At 43.2% G+C, this 23,089-nt stretch overlaps 1 protein-coding gene and 1 pseudogene across 1 annotated transcript in view; one reads left to right on the forward strand and one right to left on the reverse strand.

The window, feature by feature from the left end:
* Positions 1-23,089, forward strand: part of DNAH10 (dynein axonemal heavy chain 10) — a 161,990-nt gene that overhangs the window by 101,688 nt on the left and 37,213 nt on the right. Inside the window, exons 45-53 of the mRNA XM_003796031.3 lie at positions 4,774-4,926; positions 6,194-6,454; positions 7,711-7,883; positions 8,907-9,000; positions 9,279-9,446; positions 10,011-10,199; positions 16,157-16,328; positions 21,255-21,458; positions 22,065-22,145. Coding sequence (XP_003796079.1) covers positions 4,774-4,926; positions 6,194-6,454; positions 7,711-7,883; positions 8,907-9,000; positions 9,279-9,446; positions 10,011-10,199; positions 16,157-16,328; positions 21,255-21,458; positions 22,065-22,145 — 1,495 coding nt within the window. The remainder of the gene's footprint in view (positions 1-4,773; positions 4,927-6,193; positions 6,455-7,710; positions 7,884-8,906; positions 9,001-9,278; positions 9,447-10,010; positions 10,200-16,156; positions 16,329-21,254; positions 21,459-22,064; positions 22,146-23,089) is intronic.
* LOC100943676 lies at positions 2,973-4,345 on the reverse strand (annotated as a pseudogene).

Raw genomic sequence — 23,089 nt, forward strand, 5'->3', positions numbered from 1 at the left:
AATCTTCCCCAACACGTTCTATGAAGCAAACATCACCCTGATACCAAAACCAGGAAAAGACTCAACTAAAAAAGAAAATTTCAGACCAATTTCACTAATGAATATAGATGCAAAAATTCTCAATAAAATCTTAGCTAATAGATTACAGCTTATCATCAAAAAAGTCATACATCAGGATCAAGTAGGTTTCATCCCAGGAATGCAAGGCTGGTTTAATATACACAAGTCCATAAATGTTATTCACCATATCAACAGAAGTAAAACCAAAGACCACATGATCCTCTCAATAGATGCAGAAAAAGCATTCGATAAAATCCAACATCCTTTTTAAATTAGAACACTGAGGAGTATAGGCATAGATGGTACATTTCCTAAACTGATGGAAGCTATCTATGACAAACCCACAGCTAATATTTTACTGAATGGAGTAAAACTGAAAGCTTTTCCTCTTAGAACTGGAGCCAGACAAGGTTGTCCTCTGTCACCATTACTATTCAACACTGTGCTAGATGTCTTAGCCAATACAATTAGATAAGACAAGAAAATAAAGGGCATCCAAATGGGAGCAGAGGAGGTTAAACTCTCCCTTTTTGCTGATGATATGATCTTATGCCTGGAGAACCCCAAAGACTCAACCACAAGTCTCTTGGAAGTCATCAAAAAATACAGTAATGTCTCAGGATATAAAATCAATGTCCACAAGTCAGTTGCCTTTGTATATGCCAACACAGCCAAGATGAGAGGTTAATTAAGGACACAATTCCCTTCACCATAGCCCCAATGAAAATGAAATACTTAGGAATATACCTAATAAAAGAGGTGAAGGACTTCTATAAAGAAAATATGATTTTTTTTTTTATGTACAGAAAGGTGCGAGTACTCTCTTTCGGGAGAGAAATGTTACAATATGAATAGTGTGGCAAACCCTTTAACTCAGGGTCAAACCAGCCTGTCCATTAAAAAAAAGAGAGAGATAACATGGGAGCCCTAGAAATACAAATAGTATGGCAATACCTTACTTGGTGTTCGTAACATACTAAGCTTATAAGAATTTACACTGGAGAGGAATCCTACAACTGTGAACAGTGTGGAAATGCACTTAACCGGAGCTCAAACTTTAGTACATGTAAGAAAATTCATATTGGAGAGAAATCTTACAAATGAGAATAACATGGCAAACATTTTAACTGATTTTTGGCCCTTAGTAAACATAAGAGAAATCATGCTGAAGAAAAATCACAAAATGAAGGTGTGTGGAATTTATGCCAGTAATCACAGTTTTCTGTACACAGTAGAATTCATGTTGAACAGAAAGGCTATAAATGTGAAGAAGGGGACAAGCGTTTAACTTCTGCTCAAACCATTTTCTATATGAAATTTTTGACAGAGATAACCCCTACAACTGTGAAGATAGCATCGAATCTTATAACCAGGTTTCACACATTTCAGTATGTTACAGAATTCATAGTCTATATATATGAAGAACATGACAATGTCTTTAAATACTTCTCATACTTTGCTAATCAACTCAAATGGTAGAAATACTCGACAAATGTTAATGATGTCTTAAAGTTGTGTTTATCCTGCTCCTTAGGGCTAAAGAGAGACAGGGGCAGATGATTCTAGGGGATCCCTTGTCCATAATAAGAAGGAACAAAATTACCAGAGTGGGCTGCCAAGAAAGAAAAGCATTTCAGGAAGGCTTTCAAAAACTGAGCTGATGTTTGATTTACGAAAATGACTCTCAGAGGTAGAGAGGCCACAGTGTGGAGATATGGCCAAGGCCACAAAAATGGGTCTTTGCAGCACGCATACAAGTAAGGTGACAGTAGCCTCAAGTGACCCATTTTCATAAACACAGTAAAATTTTCACCACTTTTATCACAGTTTACAAATACTGTGAGAACTTCTGGAAATTGCTTTACAGGGATAGAAATGGGAGGACTCTCCATTTGGGAATTTTTCCCCCTTTCCAGTAAAAATAGTAAATATATTACCCCCACCACCATTTAACATAGATTTGGAAAATTATCATGAAGGGGAAAAATTCTCACTAACCAAGGGTGTTCTCCACTTGATAAGATAGATGTCTTCCTTCTCTGTAGTGTACTGTCTTTTAATAAACTTTGATCATTTGCTCAAAAAAAAAAAAAAAAAAAGGAAAGAAAAGAAAAGAAAATATGAAACCCTAAGAAAGGAAATAGCAGAGGACATCAACAAATGAAAGAACATACCATGCTCATGGCTGGGAAGAATCAACATTGTTAACATGTCTATACTTCCCAGAGTAATTTACCGATTCAACGCCATCCCTATTGAATCCAGGTTTTCATCAAAACACATACAGAAAATTCCTGGTACAAAAAAACTCAACATGTGCTGTAATACAGGGTGTGCTTCCTTCCAACTATCTAAAAGGCTGCATTTCTATTAAATCTTTAAAGAAATGGTCCCAATAGCTTAATTTTATTTTTTATGATAGCTGAATTTGTTTTCCATAAAAATTCTTTTAAAAGGAGGCAACTAATTAAAACAACAGTACAGCCAGCACCGTTATACAATTAATGTTACTTAGTTTGCAGCTGAAGTTTTATACTTGTTTCTACATTAGATACTCCCATAGAACAACCCTCCATTAACATTATTTTGTCAACCTTTACCTTTCCTGAAACCGTCCCAAATCTGACCTGAGACTTCCCTTGCTGAGAAACTATCTCCCAGATTCTGGTTATTAGCTTTTTTCTGGACAACCTGAAAGGCAAACTCCTTAATTAGTAGCAGGCAATCAAATTCCCGGGAAGCCTGGTTTTTTACAGAACTAAACTCTCCTAGCTTATACACTGAGAGTCTTTTGCTACTCCTTGTACATTTATAAATTCAAGTGAGAAAGCTTTCTTACTCAGATTTTCCACTCATGAAACAGTTGTAGCATTTTAGTAAGACCACATGTTGGGGGTCCCCTAATGAATATTTTATGAGCCAAGACAAGGCCTTTTCCTGGGGGATGTTTCTTCTTCATCTTGTTCCTCATCATCTGGATAATCCACTAAGCCCACAAAACTTCCCTTGGCGGTTGTTACTGATGTAGCCAAGTTTGTAGTTTTGGAGGAGGACCCATGAGAACTTGCTGGTGGTGCCTGAGCCACTACAGAGTTACAATTTATTTCATTAGCAGTACTGGCAGAGTGGGAGAAAGTAAATTTGAAACCACCAGGAGATGTCCTTTTGGGAAAGTTTTCCTTATCTTCACTTTCTTTTGCTTTTTTAGTCTCCATAAATTTTTCATAGATATCTGGAAAATTGTCTTCTGGTTTAGATTTCTCCGCTGGTGCTACAACTATTTTTCCTTCCTCCTCTTTATCTTCATTAAAGCACGTTTCTTCATCCTCTTCCAAGGTTTTTGCATCTCTGTGAAACCTGTTACTATGCAATATAGATGGGACACTGTTCAGTTTCTGATTTTGTCTTTTTCTTGCTCATATTTAGTCTTCAACCCTTTAAATGTCTGAGCATAGTCGATACAAGTGCTTTATAAAAGTTTTCGACTATCTGTGCCGTAAGAGACTTGGTAGCTTCCACTCTTACAAATTCAAACAACTCAGTAACAGCTGAATTCAACAGATTGTACCGAGTTCCATTATCCGGAAGTGCCTCTATAACTGGCTCAGAAAGATTTCCCTTGGTGATAAAACAATTATAAAATTCATCTTTAAGGCAAATTATCCACCTCATAAAGCAAAGAGCACATAAGGCCAGGAACGTATGCTTCGAGTTCATCAAGACCAAGACTCTTCTTAGCAAGCCCTTATTCATAATATAATATTTTTGTGGTAGGTGTTACGTTCTACACAAACCGTGAGAAACTCTAAAATTAAGGCAAGGAGCTGTGCTGTTTGATAATTATCGGGACAAGTTGTGTTGTTTTTGTTAAATCCACCTATATTATCGTTTTCACATTTGTCTTCTGATGTATTGGTCAGAAGCGGTGCTGTGAGGACATGCACACAATGGTTGTAGAAGAAATTTAGAAATTCACTTTTTTCAGTTTCATTAGCTGTAGCCAACATGTTCTCTCGATCAGTAACAGTACAAAGAAGTACCATTAACTGAACAGCCCCTCCTAGCTTGGGATCGTATCGCAGATCATTTGTTCAATTACTGCATTAGTAAGAAGGTCCTCATCATCCCCCTGCTGAGCTTCCTGCATTACAAATTCTCCGTCGGCCTCTGCCGGAACCAGCAGCGACATCCCTTTGAGCTCCTCCACATAGGTGGAGGAGACGTGCCCAGTGCCTCTGTCTTCGTTCGGAGAATGGACCTTTACTCGCCGCCGTGTATCCCACATGGTGACCACGGTCCCCTCCACTCCAGCCACCGCCTCCTCGCTCGCCTCATCCGCGCCCCTCACTCTCCAAAGACGGCAGTGGCGGCGGTGGCGACTCCAAGGAGCCCGAGTTCACCATGGCTCCGAAGGTTCAGCCACAAGAAGGGAAAACAGCCACGGAGACCCCTCCACCCGCAGTGCCTGTTCCCTCTCACTTCACCCCGGTATACACCCACCCTCTGCCAGGTTCGCTCTCCCGCCCTCGCGACAACTACTGCAGACCCGCCGCCTTGTAACCCGACTCTCTGGGCCTTTCCCCTCCTGCTGCCCCTCAGGCTCGCCCTGGCTATGGCGGCCGCAGGTGCAGCCCTTACGCTCCCATATTTACTACTGACGCCCTGCAGAAGAAGTGGAATAATCTCTTTTCGAATAATCTCTTTTTGCTTCAGATTGTGTTAATGGTCAGTTTCTCCTCCCGCACCACATCCATGGATATCCAAAGAAATTTAGAAGCAAATGTGGAAAAGCGGACCAAGGACACTTACGGCCCGCCAATGGGGAAACGCCTGCTGGTGTTCATGGATGACATGAACATGCCGAAGGTAGTTGGAGGCTTCAGGAAGTGGGAAGGATGGGGCAAGATGGTGCTTGTGGTCGTGTTGGGGTGTGTGCATTTGGAGTGAATGTGAGAGCTCTGCATGGTGTCCACAGGTGCGCACTGGGGGAAGCCAGCCTGGTGCATATGTTCCTGCTCTTTAGTTTCCTAGAGGAGGAAGGCAGGCAGCAGGCAGCAGGCAGCAGGCAGCCTCTGAGCCTATATTCAGGATGAGTTTGAGTAAGTGTTTCCCACATGAGCTCTACTTTAAATGATATTACTGTCCTTGACCCCAGATACATGGAAAGCAACAGGGCAGACACTTCCCAAGAATTTCTCTGGGTTTGTTGAGGAAGGAAAACTCTAGCTGTAAGATGGGTGTGTTTCTGGGGCCAGAGCCTTTGTTTCTCAGGCACTGGCCCCAGAAACAAAATTTTGCACTTAGCATACTAGAATTTAAATTTATATCATTTCATGGAACCATTTTTACTGAAAATCTATCTTCCAGAAGAACTATATGTAAAGCCAGGATTCGTCCATACGTCCATCCATCCATTCATCCATATACAGGGTGTCCATAAAGTTTGAGATACCCATATTCATTTATCTGTCTATTCTGTTTATCCATCTACCGCTCTGTTTTCTCTCCACTCACTCACCCATCTGTTTATCCAGCTGCCTATCCCTCTATTCATCCTTCCATGTATCCATCTATCCATTCTTTCACTTGTCTGTCTGTCCATCCATCCATCCATTCACTTATCCTTCAGTCCATTTGTCTATTCATTGATTTCATCCATCTGTCTATCCATTTACCCATCCATTTATCTATCCATTCATCTGTCCATTCACCCATCCATCTGTTCATCTGTCCACTTATTCATTCACTTGTCCATCTGCCCATCCATTCACCCATCTACTCATCTGTCTATTCATCTATCCATCTGTCCATCTACCTCCTGTCTATCCCTCTAGTCCATCCATCTAATTAACATATTTACAGAGCACCTCCTATGGGACTGGTGCTGTGCAGTGTGTAAAGCCTGTGTAGTCCCTGCTGTCATAAGGCTTACAGTCTAGTGAGTAAGACAGACTTAAAAATATCACAAATGGATATGTAGTTGTAAAGCACGAGAAGCCCTATGAAACTAAAACCAGGGTGTTCTGAGAGAATAACAGGCAAAATAAGATTTAGTTCAGATGGTCAGTTAGCAAAGGCCTCCCTGAGTTCTGCTTTATGATACTATTCTCTTTTCTTTAAAAAAAAAATCAAGGTGGATGAATATGGCACACAGCAGCCCATTGCCTTGCTGAAATTGCTGTTGGAAAAAGGCTACTTGTATGACCGTGGGAAGGAGCTGAACTGTAAAAGCATTCGAGACCTTGGCTTTATTGCTGCAATGGGAAAAGCTGGTGGAGGCCGCAATGAAGTCGACCCAAGATTTATCTCACTGTTCAGCGTCTTTAATGTGCCATTCCCATCAGAGGAGTCTTTGCATTTAATTTATTCCTCCATCCTGAAAGGCCATACCTCGGTAACTTAACTTTAATCTAAGGTCTGTCCTTATGCAGGGCGGACTTAACCATTAGGTGCAGCAGAGACAATGCCAAGGGCCGGTGATACCCCTAAGGGCCCAGGAAAATGTTTTAATTTCTTTTGAAATCAGGAGGAAAAATTTTCTCTATACCAGTGGAGTTACAAATTATAATTTTAATGCATTTTTATAGAAGGGGTCCAAAAAGACAAAAGTACCTAAGTCCCATGGCAGTCATGATGTGCCCCTGAGTTACATACACCACACAGAGTTACAGCAGTGACTCAACCAAGGGCTTGGGGTCCTGATTCAGTCCCCATTCTGCTCCTTGAGCAAGTCCCTTGAACTCTCCCCACGCCCATTCTTATTTGGAGCAGAGAGATGATGGTACTTACCTTGCTGGAGTTGGAGAGAATGAGAGGAGAAAAATGTGTGTACAATGTGCTTGACAGTGCCTAGCACATAGCATCCATGTGCTAGCATCCAGTAACTCACTAGACACTAGTTATTGCTATAATTAGTAGGACGTATGTGTCCTCCAAATGTAACCCATTCATTTAAACAATAACCTTTTGATCCTGACACTTCCCTACAAAAGCAGAGTCTGCACACTCCATATGGGTGAGGCAAAGGCATGGAGGAGGCCACGTGTGAGCACCTGGCCTGCTCACACCCCACCTGACGGCATTTGTTTTCAGAACTATGAGGTTTGTGCCACTCAGCTACAACTCAGACTGAGGGCTGGTTTGGGCCTTTGGTTTCACATCATATTGATGTGTCAGTTACTATGAAAATCAACAGTGACGAAAGCAGATCAGATGAATGAGATTCTCTGGTATTTTAACTTTTTTTATTTCCTTTTAAAATGATAAAATTGACTTAGTAATGATTTTAAAGTATATAGTTCTATGGCATTTAGCCCATTCACAATGTTGTGCAACCCTCACCACCATTGACTTCTAGAACATTTTCATCCCTCTGAAAGGAAATCCATACTCCATAGCAGTTACTCCCATTTTATCCCTTGTCCCCTGGCAACCAGTAGTTTACCTCTTGTCTCCGTGGATGCACCTATTCTGGGTTTTTCCTATGAATGGCATCATATGTGGTCCTTTGTGTCTGGTTTCTTTCACTTAACTCATGTTTTCAAGGTTCATTGTACTGTAGCAGTGTGACTAAGTCATTCCGTTGTGTATGTGTTCATCTATTGATTCATCTATTGAAGGACATTTGGGGGGATCTTTTCACTTTTTTAGACATTTCATGAGAACGTTGCAGCCTTGAGTGACCGGCTGACATTCTGCACGTTAGCACTTTACAAAAGTGTTATTCAGGACCTACCTCCTACACCTTCAAAGTTCCACTACATCTTTAACCTTCGAGATCTCTCTCGAGTTTTTAACGGTCTCGTCCTCACTAACCCAGAGAGGTGAGTTTGGTTTCTCTTACTAAAATATCTGCCATAGGTATGATGATTTCTTTTATTCTTTTATGACAGAGAACTTATCAATGATTCTGATGGTCAGTGTATTAATTACCCAGTGTTTTTGCTTATGTTAAATATGAAAATAGACAAATGCTTAGCATAAGGCCTGATACTTTGTTAGTGGAAGACAGGTGGAACTACGAGCAGCAGAAATGTCCACATGTGAACAGTGCATCAGATCCCAGCAGAGACACTGAGGGACAACTTTGTTGACCTCTGATTTTCACTTCTGAACTTGGGGTTTCCCTGCATGGAGTCTTTCATGCAACTGCATCGTTTCCAGTTGCTAGTCAGTTATGTGTGTCTTAGGAGAAGTATCAGAAAACAGGAAGGATTTACGTCTGGGTATGGAAAATTTCCCACTAAAACTAGACTTACATTTTCAAATGAATGTCTACTTTAGGCTATGTAGATTTGCAAACAGAATCCAATTATGTGGATTCATGTTAGGAGTCAGTGAAATACTGAAAACTGAATTCAGGTCTTTCTGTGAACCCAAACTTGCTCTTTGCTCTGCCCATGAGATTGTGCAGAATGTCAGTCCAGGAGAGAAGAGCTCCAGGTATTTTGGGTGGAGTGATGGGTCTTTGCCAGAAACTAGGGCAAATTCTGGAACTGGGGCCAGATGGAGTTGACTCTTAGAAAAAGGAGCTGTCAGTAGCCCTGATCTTGATTTAGAATTCATATATTCCAGCAAGTATGGGTGATATTATGTACTTATTTTATGTCATTTATGGCATGTACATAACACTCTTTTTTCCCCCCCATTATAGTAAGGTAAGTTATAGATGATAACATTGTGGTCTTTAATTTGTTAGTTTCTGTTGGGCACAGAATTGAGGTGAGGGGGGAACTATAGAAATGTTGGTCCTTTCCTGCTCCCTGAGTAAGCATCTAAAAATGGTGGCATAAGCCCACTCTTCCATATGTGGCCTCATGGCTGATTTTGCCCCTTGTATTTTGCAGATTCCATACGGTGGCCCAGATGGTGAGAGTCTGGAGGAATGAGTGTCTGAGAGTCTTTCACGATCGGCTGATCAGTGAAATGGACAAGCAGCTGGTGAGTACATTGATATGTACCAGCCAATACAAGACTCTAACCACAGAATTCTGAGTAAAACAAATAAGCATTTAAAAAAGCACCAATCACAGAAAAATAGTCACTAGGAGTCAACAGGGAAAGGAGGGTGGGTTGGTTATTAAGTACCTTGTAGCAATTGAGAAAAAAACCAAATGCAAATTTGTTTAGGTAATAATAGTGTAAACTCTTTTCCTGACAAGTTTTAGTGCATACGTTATTGTTGAGTTTGGGGTCCTTAAGGGGGCTTTTGTTTTAAGGTACAAGAGTACATAAGAAGCTTGGTTATGGAGCATTTTAATGATGAATTGGAGACAGTGATGAGAGATCCCATACTGTTTGGAGACTTCCGGATGGCTCTGCATGACGAGGAGCCACGCATTTATGAAGACATCCAAGACTACGAGGCGGCCAAGGCTCTATTCCAGGTGTGGAAGAGCCTCACCTTCTCCCTGGGCTCCTACCCTCTCGGAGTATGAGCCAAGTGGGGGGCCAAGCCCTGAGTGGGTGCTCAGGAGTGTGATGCCTGTGGTTCTTCCTCAGGGGTCAGATGTAGGCTTGTGTCAGACCTACTGGTTCCCACATCCAGGGGTGCATACCTATGACCCACAGTCAGGAATCTGTTAATCCCAGACTCCTCTGGTATACCCCCTGTGGTTCACTTGACCAGGCCAACAGAGGGTCCCTGGGTTCTGATGCATAGCTGGGTTTGGGGACACTCATCTGATTCTCTTATGTTCATTTACATTGAAATTCATGAGATTATTCAGCATAATCTGCTGTCGCTTGTGGCTGGCCCATCAAAACCCAGCAGATCAAAATCTTGATTGTGAAAGCCAGATGAATCCTGTAGACACAAAAGATTTAATTATTTCAACTACCGTAGATGGAAAAAATCTCACCTCCATTCTTAATCTCTCCTGGACAAATGGAGGGGAGTCCACCTCTTAAAATCCAGTGATCTTTTAAAACAATTTTTCTTCTAAATTCAGGAAATTCTTGAAGAATATAATGAAAGTAACACCAAAATGAACTTGGTTCTTTTTGATGACGCCCTGGAGCACTTAACCCGGGTGCACCGCATCATCCGAATGGACCGTGGCCACGCACTGCTGGTGGGTGTCGGGGGCTCGGGGAAGCAGTCCCTTGCAAGGCTAGCTGCCTTCACAGCTAGCTGCGAGGTAAGTCTCCCTTCTTTCCCAGAAAAAATGTATTTTGCCCGTTTCTGCCATTGGTATTTGCGTAACTATGGGAACAGTTCATAGCAGGTCATACTGTGATGTTTTTAGGGAGTATAGAGGTAGGTTTTTTTTTACTTTCTTATTTTTGGCTTGGTATTGTTTTTACTGACTATCCAAAGCATCTAACTACAGATGCTTGTTGACATATGATGCACTACATCCTGATAAACCCATCATAAATAAAAAATATAGCTTGATGGCTCGACACCCATAGAACAGTGGTTATGGCACCAGCCACATGCAATGAGGTTGGCTGGTTCAAGCCTGGCCCAGACCAGCTAAACAACAATGATAACTGCAACAAAAAAATAGCTGGGCTTTGTGACAGGTGCCTGTAGTCCCAGCTACTTGGGAGGCTGAGGCAAGAGAATCATTTAAGACTAAGAGTTTGGCTTGGCGCCTGTGGCTCAAGCGGCTAAGGTGCCAGCCACATACACTTGAGCTGGTGGGTTCGAATCCAGCCTGGGTCCGCCAAACAATGACGGCTACAACCAAAAAATAGCCAGGCATTGTGGCGGGTATCTGTAGTCCTAGCTACTTGGGAGGCAGAGGCAGGAGACTCGCTTGAGCCCAGGAGTTGGAGGTTGCAGTGAGCTGTGATGCCACGGCACTCTACCCAGGGTGACAGCTTGAAGCTCTGTCTAAAAAAAAACAAAAAAAACCCCAAGAGTTTGAGGTTGCTGTGAGCTGTGACAAAAAGCCCAAGAGTTTGAGGTTGCTGTGAGCTGTGACAAAAAGCCCAAGAGTTTGAGGTTGCTGTGAGCTGTGACGCTACTGCACTCTATCGAGGGTGACATAGTGAGACTCTGTCTCAAAATATATATATATATATATAATGATGAAAATGCATTTAATACCCCAATAAACCCATTGGAAAGTTGAAAAATCATAAGTCAAACTATTGTAAGTCAGGACTATCTGTATCACATGGTTTTTAGAAGGGAGAATATGAGAATATGTCAAATCAAGTTCAAAAATCAAATATAAACAAGTCCTGTGAATTGTGGTGTGTGTTGTGTGATGGAGGCTTGGCCCAGATCTTAGGGCACTCATTGTATCAGGTCAGCAATTAGCTAGCTGCTCTATCAGTACAACTGGCACACACGGCGTTAAGCTTAGTCTGTTCTGCCCTGTTGTTGGACATTTAGCTTTTCCCTTGTTTTATTTGTATAGACAGTGCAGTGATAAACATCTGCCATCAGATATCTTTAAATATTATTCAGTTTTTGCATAGGGTCACTCTCTTTAGAAATTGATCAATTAATTGATGGGTTAAAGAGTATAGGCTTTTTAAAGACTTTTGATATGTGGCACCAGATTTCTCATTGGAAAGGCTAGGCCTAAACTCATGGAGTTTGCTTCCTTGCAGGGGGAGTAAAAAAGACCTAGGAATGCAGGAGAAGGGGAGAGACAAATTCTTCAAGAATTTCTAGGTTTAACTAAATTAAACCTGGTTGGTAACTTAGTTAAAAATAGGCTTGAAGCAAAAAATGACAAAGTTTTTTTTTTCAGCAAATGTTAGATATGAGTGGTGGGTATAGGGCCACTCTTTTATTTATCATACTTGGTTTATTTATTTATTTATTTTTTGAGACAGAGCCTCAAGCTATCCCCCTGGTAGAGTGCCGTGGCATCACAGCTCACAGCAACCTCCAACTCCTGGGCTCAAGCAAACCCCCTGCCTCAGCCCCCCAAGTAGCTGGGACCACAGGCACCTGCCACAATGCCTGGCTATTTTTTGGTTGTAGCCATCATTGTTGTTTGGCGGGCCCGGGCTGGGGATTCGAACCCGCCACCTTAGGTGTATGTGGCTGGTGCCCTAGCCACTTGAGCCACTTGGTTTATTTTTTTAAATGTCTTAATTAACAACCGATCATACTCCACAACAAAGGATTATGCTAATTTGTGCTACTGGCAATGTCTGTTTTCTGCATGCTCTCAGCAATGCTGGGTATTTTCATTCTGATATTTGCCAATATTAGAGATGGAAAATATTGCAGTTTAAAGAATACTTTCTTCAATTAAAAGTAAAGTTTGAGTATCTTTTTATATATTTGCTGGACATTTGCCTTTTTATCTTTTGTGAGTTGCCTGCCTATATGCTTATTGGTTTATGAGAACTCTTTATATAGAACAGCAATCATAGTTCATTCAATGAATTCAGCTTATGGTATTTCACAAATACTGACCTTTTGTCTAAAGTATTTTTAAAAGAGTGAAAAACTAATATGCTTGATTTATCTTTAAATCTGATAAAACATGTCATTGAATTTATTAGTTATTAAAATATAGTTGTTTTATAATTGTTTTCTACATTTTCTATGTAGGATAAAACATTCCCCTCTGGCAAAGTTGGTTTTTTTCTGTTGATTTGTCCTGGCAAACCCAAGGCCTTTTCCTTTGATGTAGCATCTTGAGAAACAGCAGAGAGAGGGTGTCAAGGGACAGAACTTGGGAGGAGGATGAGTACACATTAGGCTGTGGCTGGGCCCTGGGAAACAGAAGGGATTTGGTAGTGGGATCAGAGCAGGCATTCACATAGAGTAGTGCCAGGAGCTGCTGGAAGGAGGACAGGCAGTGTAGGCATTGGACAGAACTGGACGCCAGTCTACTGGCTGGTGTATGACTGTGTGTGTGAGTGCATAGAATGAGAGTTGAGGGGGAACAGAGAGTTCTCAGTTTCTATAAATATGACATGTTTCTAAAATTAGGGTTGCTGGTCACAGTGAAATTTTTAACTTCTATTTCTGAGCTAAATTAAATACTCAACCAGAAAAGGTATACTCTTACTTACATTTATGTCTTTTTCATGTGTGAATAGTATTTTCTTGTTCCAGACTTTAAAATGGCTTGTCATTGAATTTATTAACACACCTCCTCACAATTCCTCTAATTTCACATCAACTGTAGCATGTGGCTGTGCACCTTTTAGAGGGTGTGTATATAATCTTCCTTTCCTTTGTAATTTGGCCCCTGGGCTACTTCCTTCCTGTCTCCCATGTCTTACCTTCTTCCCTCTTGGTAGCTCAGAGGTCCTTGTTTTCATGACAAGGAGGCCTTCTCTAGCCCGTTTGGACAACCTTGTGCCTTTTGCATGCAGCTGGTAATGATGTACTCTGTGGCTTGGTGACTTTGTGCTCTGTGATTTGGTAACCATTCTGTGGCTTGGTCACTGTGCTCTGTGACTTGGTTACTTTGTGCTTTATAGCTTGGTGGCTTGGTGCTTTGTGGCTCCATTTTGCTCTGTGGCTTGGTAACTTTTTGCTCCATGGCTTGGTGACTTTGTGCTCTGTGGCCTGGTGACTTTGTGCTATGTGGCTTGGTGACTCTGCTCCGTGGCTTGGTGACATTATCCTCCGTGGGTTGGTGACTTTGTGCTCCATGGCTTGATGACTTTGTGCTCTGTGGCTTGGTGACTGTGCTCCATAATTTGGTGACTTTGTGCTCCATAATTTGGTGACTTTGTGCTCCATGGCTTCGTGACTGTGCTCCATGATTTGATGACTTTGTGCTCCATGGCTTGGTGACTGTGCTCCATGGTTTGGTGACATTGTATTCCATGATTTGGTGACTTTATGCTTCATGGCTTGGCAACTGTGCTCCATGACTTGGTGACTTTGTGCTCTGTGGCTTGGTGACTGTACTGCATGGCTTGGTGACATTGTACTCCATGATTTGGTGACTTTGTGTTCCATGGCTTGCTGACTGTGCTCCATGATTTGGTGCCTTTGTGCTCTGTGTCTTGGTGACTGTGCTTTGTGGCGTGGTGGCATTGAACTCCATGACTTGTTAACTTTGTGCTCTGTAGCTTGGTGACTGCATGCTCCATGGCTTGGTGACTGTGCTCTGTGATTTGGTGACTTTGTGCTCTGTAATTTTGTGACTTTGTGCTCTGTAGCTTGGTGATTTTGTGTTCTGTGGCTTGGTGATTTTGTGCTCTGTGGCTTGGTGACTTTGCGCTCTGTGACTTGGTTACTGTGTTCTGTGACTTGATGATGTTGTGCTCTATGGCTTAGAGACTCTGTTCTGTGACTTGGTGATGTTATGCTCCATGATTTGGTGACTTTGTGCTCTGTGGCTTGGTGACTGTGTTCTGTGACTTGGTGACTTTGTGCTCTGTGGCTTGGTGACCGCGTTCTTTTGCTTGGTGACGTTGTGCTCTGATTTGGTGACATTGTGCTGTGTGACTTGGTGACTTTGTACTTGGCGACTTGGTGACTTTGTGCTCTGGAGCCTGGTGACTTTGTACTCTGTGGCTTGGGGACTTTGTGCTCTGTGGCTTGGTGATTTTCTTCTCTATGACTTGGTGACACTGTGCTCCATAGCTTAGTGACTTTATGCTCCATAGCTTGGTGACTTTGTGCTTTGTGGTTTGGTGACATTGTGCTCCATGGCTTGGTGACACTGTGCTCCATGGCTTGGTGACACTGTGCTCTGTGACTTGGTGACTTTGTGTTCCGTGGCTTCGTGACTTTGTGCTGTGTGGCTTGGTGACTTTGTGCTGTGTGGCTTAGTGACTTTGTGCTGTGTAGCTTCATGGCTTTATGCTCTGTGATTTGATGACTTTGTGCTCCATTGCTTGATGACTTTGTGTTCTGTGGCTTGGTGACAGTGTTCTGTGACTTGGTGACTTTGTGCTCTGTGGCTTGGTGATTGTGTTCTTTTCTTTGGTGATGTTGTACTCTGTGACTTGGTGACATTGTACTCTTTGATTTGGTGACTTTGTGCTGTGTGACTTGGTAACTTTGTGCTCTGTGGTTTGGTGACTGTGTTCTGTGACTTAGTGATTTTGTGCTCTGTGGCTTGGTGACTTTGTGCTCTGTGGCTTGGCAACTAGGTCTCTGTGGTTTGATGATGTTGTGGTCTGTGGCTTGGTGACTCTGTGCTCTGTGGCTTGGTAACATTGTACTCCATGCATTGGTGACTTTGTGCTCTCCAAGGCTTGGTAACTTTGTGCTCCGTGGCTTGGTGACTTTGTCCTCTGTGACTTGGTGACTGTGTTCTGTTACTTGGTGACTTTGCACTCCATGACTTGGTGACTGTGCTCCATGGCTTGGTGACATTGTGCTCTGTGGCTTGGTGACATTGTGCTCCGTGGCTTGGTGACTGTTCAGTTACTTGGTGACTTTGTGCTCCATGGCTTAGTGACTTTGTGCTCTGTGGCTTGGGGTCTTTGTGCTCTGTGGCTTGGTGACTGTGTTCTGTGACTTAGTGACTTTGTGCTCTGTTGCTTGGTGACTTTGTACTCTGTGGCTTAGTGACTTAGTCTCTTGTGACTTGATGATGTGCTCTGTAACTTGGTGACTCTGTGCTCTGTGGCTTAGTAACATAGTACTAAGTGCTATGTGGCTTGGTAACTAAGTACTCTGTGGCTTGGCTAAGTACTCTGTGGCTTGGTAACTAAGTAACATAGTGGCTTGGCTAACTAAGTACTCTGTGGCTTGGTAACATAGTACTCCATGGGTGGTGACTTTGTGCTCCATGGCTTAGTAGACACTGTGTTCCATGGTTTGGTGACACTGTGTTCCATGGCTTGGTGACTTTGTGCTCTGTGGCTTGATGACATTGTACTCTGTGATATGGTGACATTGTGCTCCATGGCTTAGTGACACTGTGTTCCATGGCTTAGTGACACTGTGCTCCATGGCTTAGTGACACTGTGTTCCATGGCTTAGTGACACTGTGTTCCATGGTTTGTTGACACTGTGTTCCATGGTTTGGTGACACTGTGTTCCATGGCTTAGTGACTTTGTGCTCCATAGCTTAGTGACACTGTGTTCCATGGTTTGGTGAAACTCTGTTCCATGGTTTGTTGACACTGTGTTCCATGGCTTGGATGTCGTCCTCTGGTCATGTTGTGGTCAGTAACTTGGTGACTTTGTGCTCTATATTGACAGGTATTTGAGATCTTGCTGAGCCGAGGCTATGGGGAGAGCAATTTCCGGGAAGATCTGAAAAACCTTTATCTGAAACTTGGCATTGAGAACAAAACAATGATCTTTCTGTTCACGGATGCCCACGTGGCCGAGGAGGGCTTCCTGGAGCTCATCAACAACATGCTGACCTCAGGTACCGCCCGGCCTCTCTACATCAGCTCTGCGGGGATGGCCTTTTCTCAGCATTTACCACAGGCACTGCTTGTAGCCCTGTGAAGGTTGTCCCTGCCCTTTCTTACAGCAGCCCATGACAGAGGTCTTATTATCTCATTTTACACAACAGCCCTGGGGCCCTCCTGTCTTGAGAGGTGCTTACTGAGCAGCCACCCCAGCCACATGCCCTTCTGAGCTCTTATAACGTGTGCTCAGTCTGATGAGGAAGCACCATTGTCATCCTCACTTTGTAGCTGAGGAAACAGAGGCACAGAGGCTGCTGTAGAGAACCGAATGGTGGCTCTTCACAAAGATGCATTCTGGCCCTAAACCCCTAGAACCTGGGAACAGGACCTTATTAAGAAAAAGGGTCTTTGTGGATGTAATTCAGTCAAGGATCTGAAATGGCATCCTGGATCTAAGGTAGGTCCTAAATCCAGTAACAGTGATCCTTAGAAAAGAAGGGAGAGGGAGATTTGCAACAGAGAATGGGCTGTGTAAAGAAGCAACCAGAGATTTCCACAAGCCAAGGAAGTCAAGGAAGGATCAATCCTCCCCTCCAGCCTTTGTCAGGGATGTCAGGTACCTTGACCTCAGTCCTCCAGAACTGTGAACTTTATGTTTCTAAAAGAAAGAAATGTCTTTCTTTATTGTTGTAAGTTACCCAGTTTGTGGTGATTAATTATGGTAGATAATACCTAGCATGTCCTAGGGCTCCCTGCTGGGGAGCACTGAGGTGGTACCAGTGTCATATCCATGTTCACAACCACGTTGTGCTATCAAAATCCCTTCTGCTGTGGAAGGGAAAGACTCCATGCTGACTTTGCTTGACCAAGTGGCAGATGGCAACTTCTTTCTTTTCCTAGAGACCTGTTGCATTTATTGCTCATTCATTTTGGTACCTGGCCGTATTTCTTATTGTATTGCTGTATTGTTCATTGAGTTTTCTGAGTAACACTTATTATAAAAAATTGCAAGTATAACAGTAAGATTGAGAAAATTGATAGTGAACCCCTTCATACCACCTAGAGGCCACCATCCTATTTTCCTTTCTTGCTTTATCATATATGTAAAGAGCTCTCCCTCCCTCTCTTCTCACATCTCATTTTTTGATGCCTTTCAGAGTCAACGGCAACATCAGCACACTTGCCTCTTAATGCCTGTCATTGTCCAGAGTCCAATTTTTGTTTGCAGTATTTTAGTTTTGATGTAAAATTTAAACACAATGCAAGGCATACATTTTAAAGTATGTATTTGCTGTGTTTTGATCATTGAGTTTTAAGTCATGTCTGTTTTGATGGGTCATCAGCTTTTTTGGTTTTGAGACGGAGTCTTATTCTGTCACCTGAACTAGAGTGCTGTGATGTCATAGCTCATGGCAACTGCAAACTCTTGGGCTTGAGCGATTCTCTTGCCTCAGCCTCCCAAGTAACTGGGACCACAAGTGCTTGCCACAACACATGGCTAGTTTTTCTATTTTTAGTAGAGATGGTGTCTCACTCTTGCTCAAGCTACTCTTGAATTCCTGATCTACCCACTACAGCCTCCTAGAGTGCTGGACTTACAGGTCTGAGCCAGGCTGGGTCATCAGCTTTTTGAGTGCTGGGGCCATGTCACTCACTTGGGTTTATCCCACACTGTTTATTTCAGATAATGGATCTGGTAGGGAAAAGTCAGTCATGACCTCTGCCTTCCTTGAAAATGAGTGTGTGTGGGCTGATTAATAACAACAGAAACAAAGAAAGATCCAGCAATTACCAATTGCAATATAGGGGCTATGAATGAGAAGAATAGGTGTTATGAGAGGACTTGGGTGCTGTCTGTCTCAGTTAGACAGGGAAGGCTGCACTGTAAGCAGACTTTTTAGCCAACACCTGAAAGATGGTAGGTTAGGCTCCCTGTGGCCACCATAAGACTTCACCCTGAATGCAGCAGCTTAAAAACAATGCAAATTTATTTCCTTAAGGATCTGAAGATCAAAGTCAGAAAAGGATCTGAATAGGCTAAAATCAAGGCACTGGCAGGGATGGCTCCTTCTGGAGGATCCCAAGAAGGGTTTGTTTCTTATCTCTTCCAGCTGCTAGAGGCTGGTCCGTACTTTTGCTCCTTGGTTCACATAGTCCAGTCTCTGTCTCTGTCATCTGGACTCAGATTCTGAGGATCCTTGTGATTGCCTTGGGCCCCCTTGGATAAGCCAAGTCTTTGTCCATCTCAGGACCCTTAACTTAGCCACATCTGCAGAGTTCCATTTTTGCAAGAAATGTAAGGAAACTTGCTCATAAGTTGCAGGGTTTAGAGTATTGTGGACATCCACGGGAGGCTGTTATTCAGGCCCACAGATGAGAGTAGAAGCTGGCTAGATGGTTGTGCTCACCAGAGCACTAGAGGTGGAGGGGAGGGGTCCATGTGCTGAGGAGCCAACAGGGCAGGTATGTGGTTGAATGGGGGGAGCATCAGGACACAGTGGAGAGGGCCATTTACAGGAGATGAGATTGTATTCCTGGTGCAGTGATGTGGTCTAGATTTATATTTCTAAAAGATCCCTCCAGATGCCACATGGGACGAGAGTAGGAGAAGGGTGGCCAGTTTGGAGCTGCCTCACAGTGTAGGTGGGGGATGATGGTGACTCACCACCCTGCTCTCTGCCCCCATTTTCATGTGCCTTTTTCCCCATGTGGTCTGTCCCTGTGTCCACATTGACCCCCTTTGTGAGGGCGCCTGGTGTTTTAGATTAAGGAATACCTTAAAGTCACCATTTTAACTTGACGGCCTCTATTGGCCTTTAACTTGAAAGCCCCTATTTCCAAATCAGATCATATTCTGTGGTCCAGGGGGACTGTAGCATGTGAAATGAGTGATTCACTGGTTCTCAGAATAGGGTCTTAGGGTGGGGATGCCAACTTCAGAGTCACTGACAGGTAGTTTGTAAAACCACAGGGACAGGTGTACTCACCCAGGGGAGAGTTCAGTATCAAGTTCAGGTGGAAGAGGAATGCACAGGAATCTGAAAGGGGAGAAGGAGAAGAAGGGGGAATTCTCCTTTGTGCCTAGCAGTCTCAGGACTATGTAGAAGTGTTACAGTGTGGCAGGGAGCTGCAACATGGCGGACTGAGAATTCCCCAAGCAGGGACTTATCTGACCACCCAGATCTGGGGACTAAGAGAGAAATGGTGGCACATGAAATTCATATGCAGAGTTTCTGTGAAAAAATCTGCGGAGACCCAGAGAGATGGATACTGTATCAGGCTGGAACAAGGTAGATAGGTGCCACCCTGATTTGAAATTTCAGAAGGTTTTTATTAAGATTTTAGGGAATGTGTTTACAAAATGAAGAAGTAAAGAGTTAATAGTCTGATGATTCAATCTCTAATCATAAAGGTGATCTTTTTTCTTTTCTTTTTTTTTGCAGTTTTTGGCCGGGGCTGGGTTTGAACCTGCCACCTCCTGTATATGGGGCTGGCACTGTACTCCTTTGAGCCACAGGCACTGCCCTTAATGGTGATCTTTTGATTATTAAAAAGGTCACCAGGGTGGAAGTACTAAATCATAGAACAATTATCAAGGGCAGAACTAAGTAGGTAACAAAATTGCCTTAGGGAGTTGTCTGGGCTCAAGGATAATTTTTAATTGTCTTCTAATTCTGCTGATACCCTATCTCCGCTAAGCTACTGAATTTTACTCAGATGTCTCCAAACTAGTTTTCTATCTCTTCTGGCAAACATTCTGAGCCTTCTCACCACCAAAGGTGTGCTGGTGGGGGGAGTGGGTGTGAGGCCTGGGGCCATTCCCTTGTAAGTCCTTTACCTGTATTATATTTCTATTCACATAGAAGGTCCCCAAGACCATCCCCAGGTCTGTGATTCACTAGGAGGATTTGAAGGATGCAGCATACAACTGCCTTCATGGTCATGATTATTGTGGCTAAAGGATGCAGAGCATGATCAACAAAGGGAAAAGGCGTGTGGGCTAAAGTCTGGGGAAAACAGACTCCAGCTTTCCCCATAGAGTCACACAGGACATGCTTTATTTCCCAAAGACAAGTTGTGACAACATGTGAAGTGTTGTCTACCAGTGAAGCTAGTTCTCCATGCCTTGGGTCTATCTTGGGGGATGCATAAGCAGGCACATCTCCCTGGTATATACTAAAACCCAGGTGGCCAGAGACAGAGCAGATGGTCTGCATGAAATGCCTTGTTGGGTGAGCAGTTCGCGGGGAGCTGCTACCCTCAGCAGTGGAGGGAGCCCTCCTGAAGTCTAATTCCTAGACACCAGCACAGGCCCACCTGAGGAGCAGGCCTTTCAAAGGTGAGCAGCCTGGGGCCTGCCAGGTTAACTCTTTCCTACACAGGAAAACATCAGACAATTTAATAAAAACATATGATGTGAAACGGTATAGATATAGGGAAAAGAAGTCTAACTAGTCAGAGCTTCTCAGTTGCAGCATGACTGACACTGTACTGGGCAGCAGCCTGGGTTCAGCAGCATCTCTGGACTCTACTGCCTAGATGTCAGTAGCATTCTTCCCCCATCCCAAGTTGTTTCAATCCAAAATGTCTCTAGACATTACTAAAAATCTCTTGGAAGGGGCAGATCAACACAGGTGAGAATTCCTGCTTCAGAGTTAGAGGTGAGTGAAACTTTCACATGTTCCGTATGGTCACCTTTGGTGCTCACAGTAACCTTCCAGGTAAGCAGATGGCATTTATTATGCCCACTTTATAGATGAGGAGCTTAAGGCTCAAGGGGCTTTACCAAGGGCAAGTGAACCTTGGGTCTGAGAGCCAGGATGCAGCCCTCCTCCTCAATATTCTTCCATGACCTTTGGTCAGTGCCTGGAGAAGTAATGACCTCGAGACCAAAAAAAGAAAAAAGAAACCAAACAAACCCACATGTCCCTGTTTTTTAGGAATTGTACCTGCACTTTTCGCAGAAGAGGACAAGGAGTCTATCCTCAGTCAGATTGGACAAGAGGCTGCCAAACAGGGCATGGGGCCGGCCAAGGAGTCCGTGTGGCAGTACTTTGTGAACAAAAGTGCAAACAACCTGCACATCGTCTTAGGCATGTCACCAGTGGGGGACACCCTGAGGACCTGGTGCAGAAATTTCCCAGGTACCCTGGAACTGAGCCTGCAGACCTGCTTCTCCTGCTTAGCAGGGCATGGGTGCTGGGGGTTTGTCTACCTCTTGAGATTCCACCAGTGAAGTAGAACAAGCATTGGGTTGACGTGTAGGCCCTACGTGGTGAGGGGAGCTTTGTGATTGCCACCAGGCTTAGGCGTAGGTGACATTCTCCTATTCCTGCTCCTAAGTGCAAGGTCCATAGTGCATAGAGCGTGGCTCTGTGCTCCCTTCTGTTTGGGAAAATTCTGCCAGAGGTTCTTGATAGGAGGGGGATTTTGTTTCCTCCAGGGGTCCTTTGGCAATGGCTAGAGACATTTGTGGTCATCCCAATGTGGGGTAGAGGTTGACTATACTCCTGACATCTGGTGGGTAGAGGCTGGGGATGCTGCCAAACACCCTATATGCACAGCCAGCCCCTGCAACAGAGGATTGCCCAACCCCAAATGTCAATGGTGGCAATGTTGAAAAACTGCAGAATTAGACTTGGATATGTCCATCTCATTCACCAATCCAGGGGCTGCAGAAGATGGAATTGGTGTTCTTGGGCCCATCTCAGGGCTACAGAGTGAGCATCTTTTTTATCTGTCTTTTTAAGGTATGGTAAATAACACTGGTATTGACTGGTTCATGCCCTGGCCTCCCCAAGCTCTCCATGCAGTGGCTACGTCATTTTTAGGTAAGTCACAGCTACTATGGGGACTGGATTTTTGATATACCAAAGTGATTTGTTACCACTTTTCCAACTTTGAATTTGGCCCCATTGATTCCTTCATTGGAAACCCCTGTGGTAACAAATGACTTTTGGTCTATGATTTTTGGTCTATATTGAGTTACAGTTCGAGGGATTTCAGGAGACTTACATGGACAATTCAGGATAAAAATTGATTAGGTGTCATTTAAAGCATGAGTTGGCAAACCATGGCCTGCTGCCAAATTGGCCCATCATTTGTTTTGGTAAATAAAGTTTTATTGGTACACAGACTCACTCATTAACATACTTTCTTTGTGGCTTTTTACTTCTTCTGTATTCCTTTCTGTTTAATAAAAATTCTATCTTACTATGGGGTTGGGGGGAGAAACATACTTTCTGTGGCTACATTAATGCTATAATAGCAGAGTTGAATAACTGCAAGAGAGACTGTACTATTACTATGTGCCTCTTTGAATGAAGAAAAAAGTGTGCTGGTTCCCCAAGAGTGCCCCAAGAATCTTTGAGTAAACATTATCAGTCAGTATCAAATTTCTCTCTAAAGTTTCAAACACCTAAGACTTTGGATATTTATTTAAATCTTTGAATAAAAAAGCAAATCCGGCAGTGCCTGTGGCTCAAGGAGTAGAGTGCTGGCCCCATATGCCAGAGGTGGTGGGTTCAAACCCAGCCTCAGCCAAAATCTGAAAAAAAAAAAAAAGCAAATCCATTTATTGCCTAGAGAAAATCTTTCTCTTTGGACCTACCTTGAACAGATTTATACCAAATGATACTGGGTGACCTGGTAAATCATTTCAACCTTAAAAATATATGTTCAATAACTAACTAGTCCTTATATACAAGCAGAATTCATAACTTTAATCATAATGCAGCATTTGGGGGAAGGAGGCTAAGAGAATGACTCTGTTCTG

The sequence above is a fragment of the Otolemur garnettii genome, unplaced genomic scaffold (genome assembly GCF_000181295.1).
Source record: "Otolemur garnettii isolate 467f Iridium unplaced genomic scaffold, OtoGar3 scaffold00099, whole genome shotgun sequence".
NCBI classification, from domain to species: domain Eukaryota; kingdom Metazoa; phylum Chordata; class Mammalia; order Primates; family Galagidae; genus Otolemur; species Otolemur garnettii.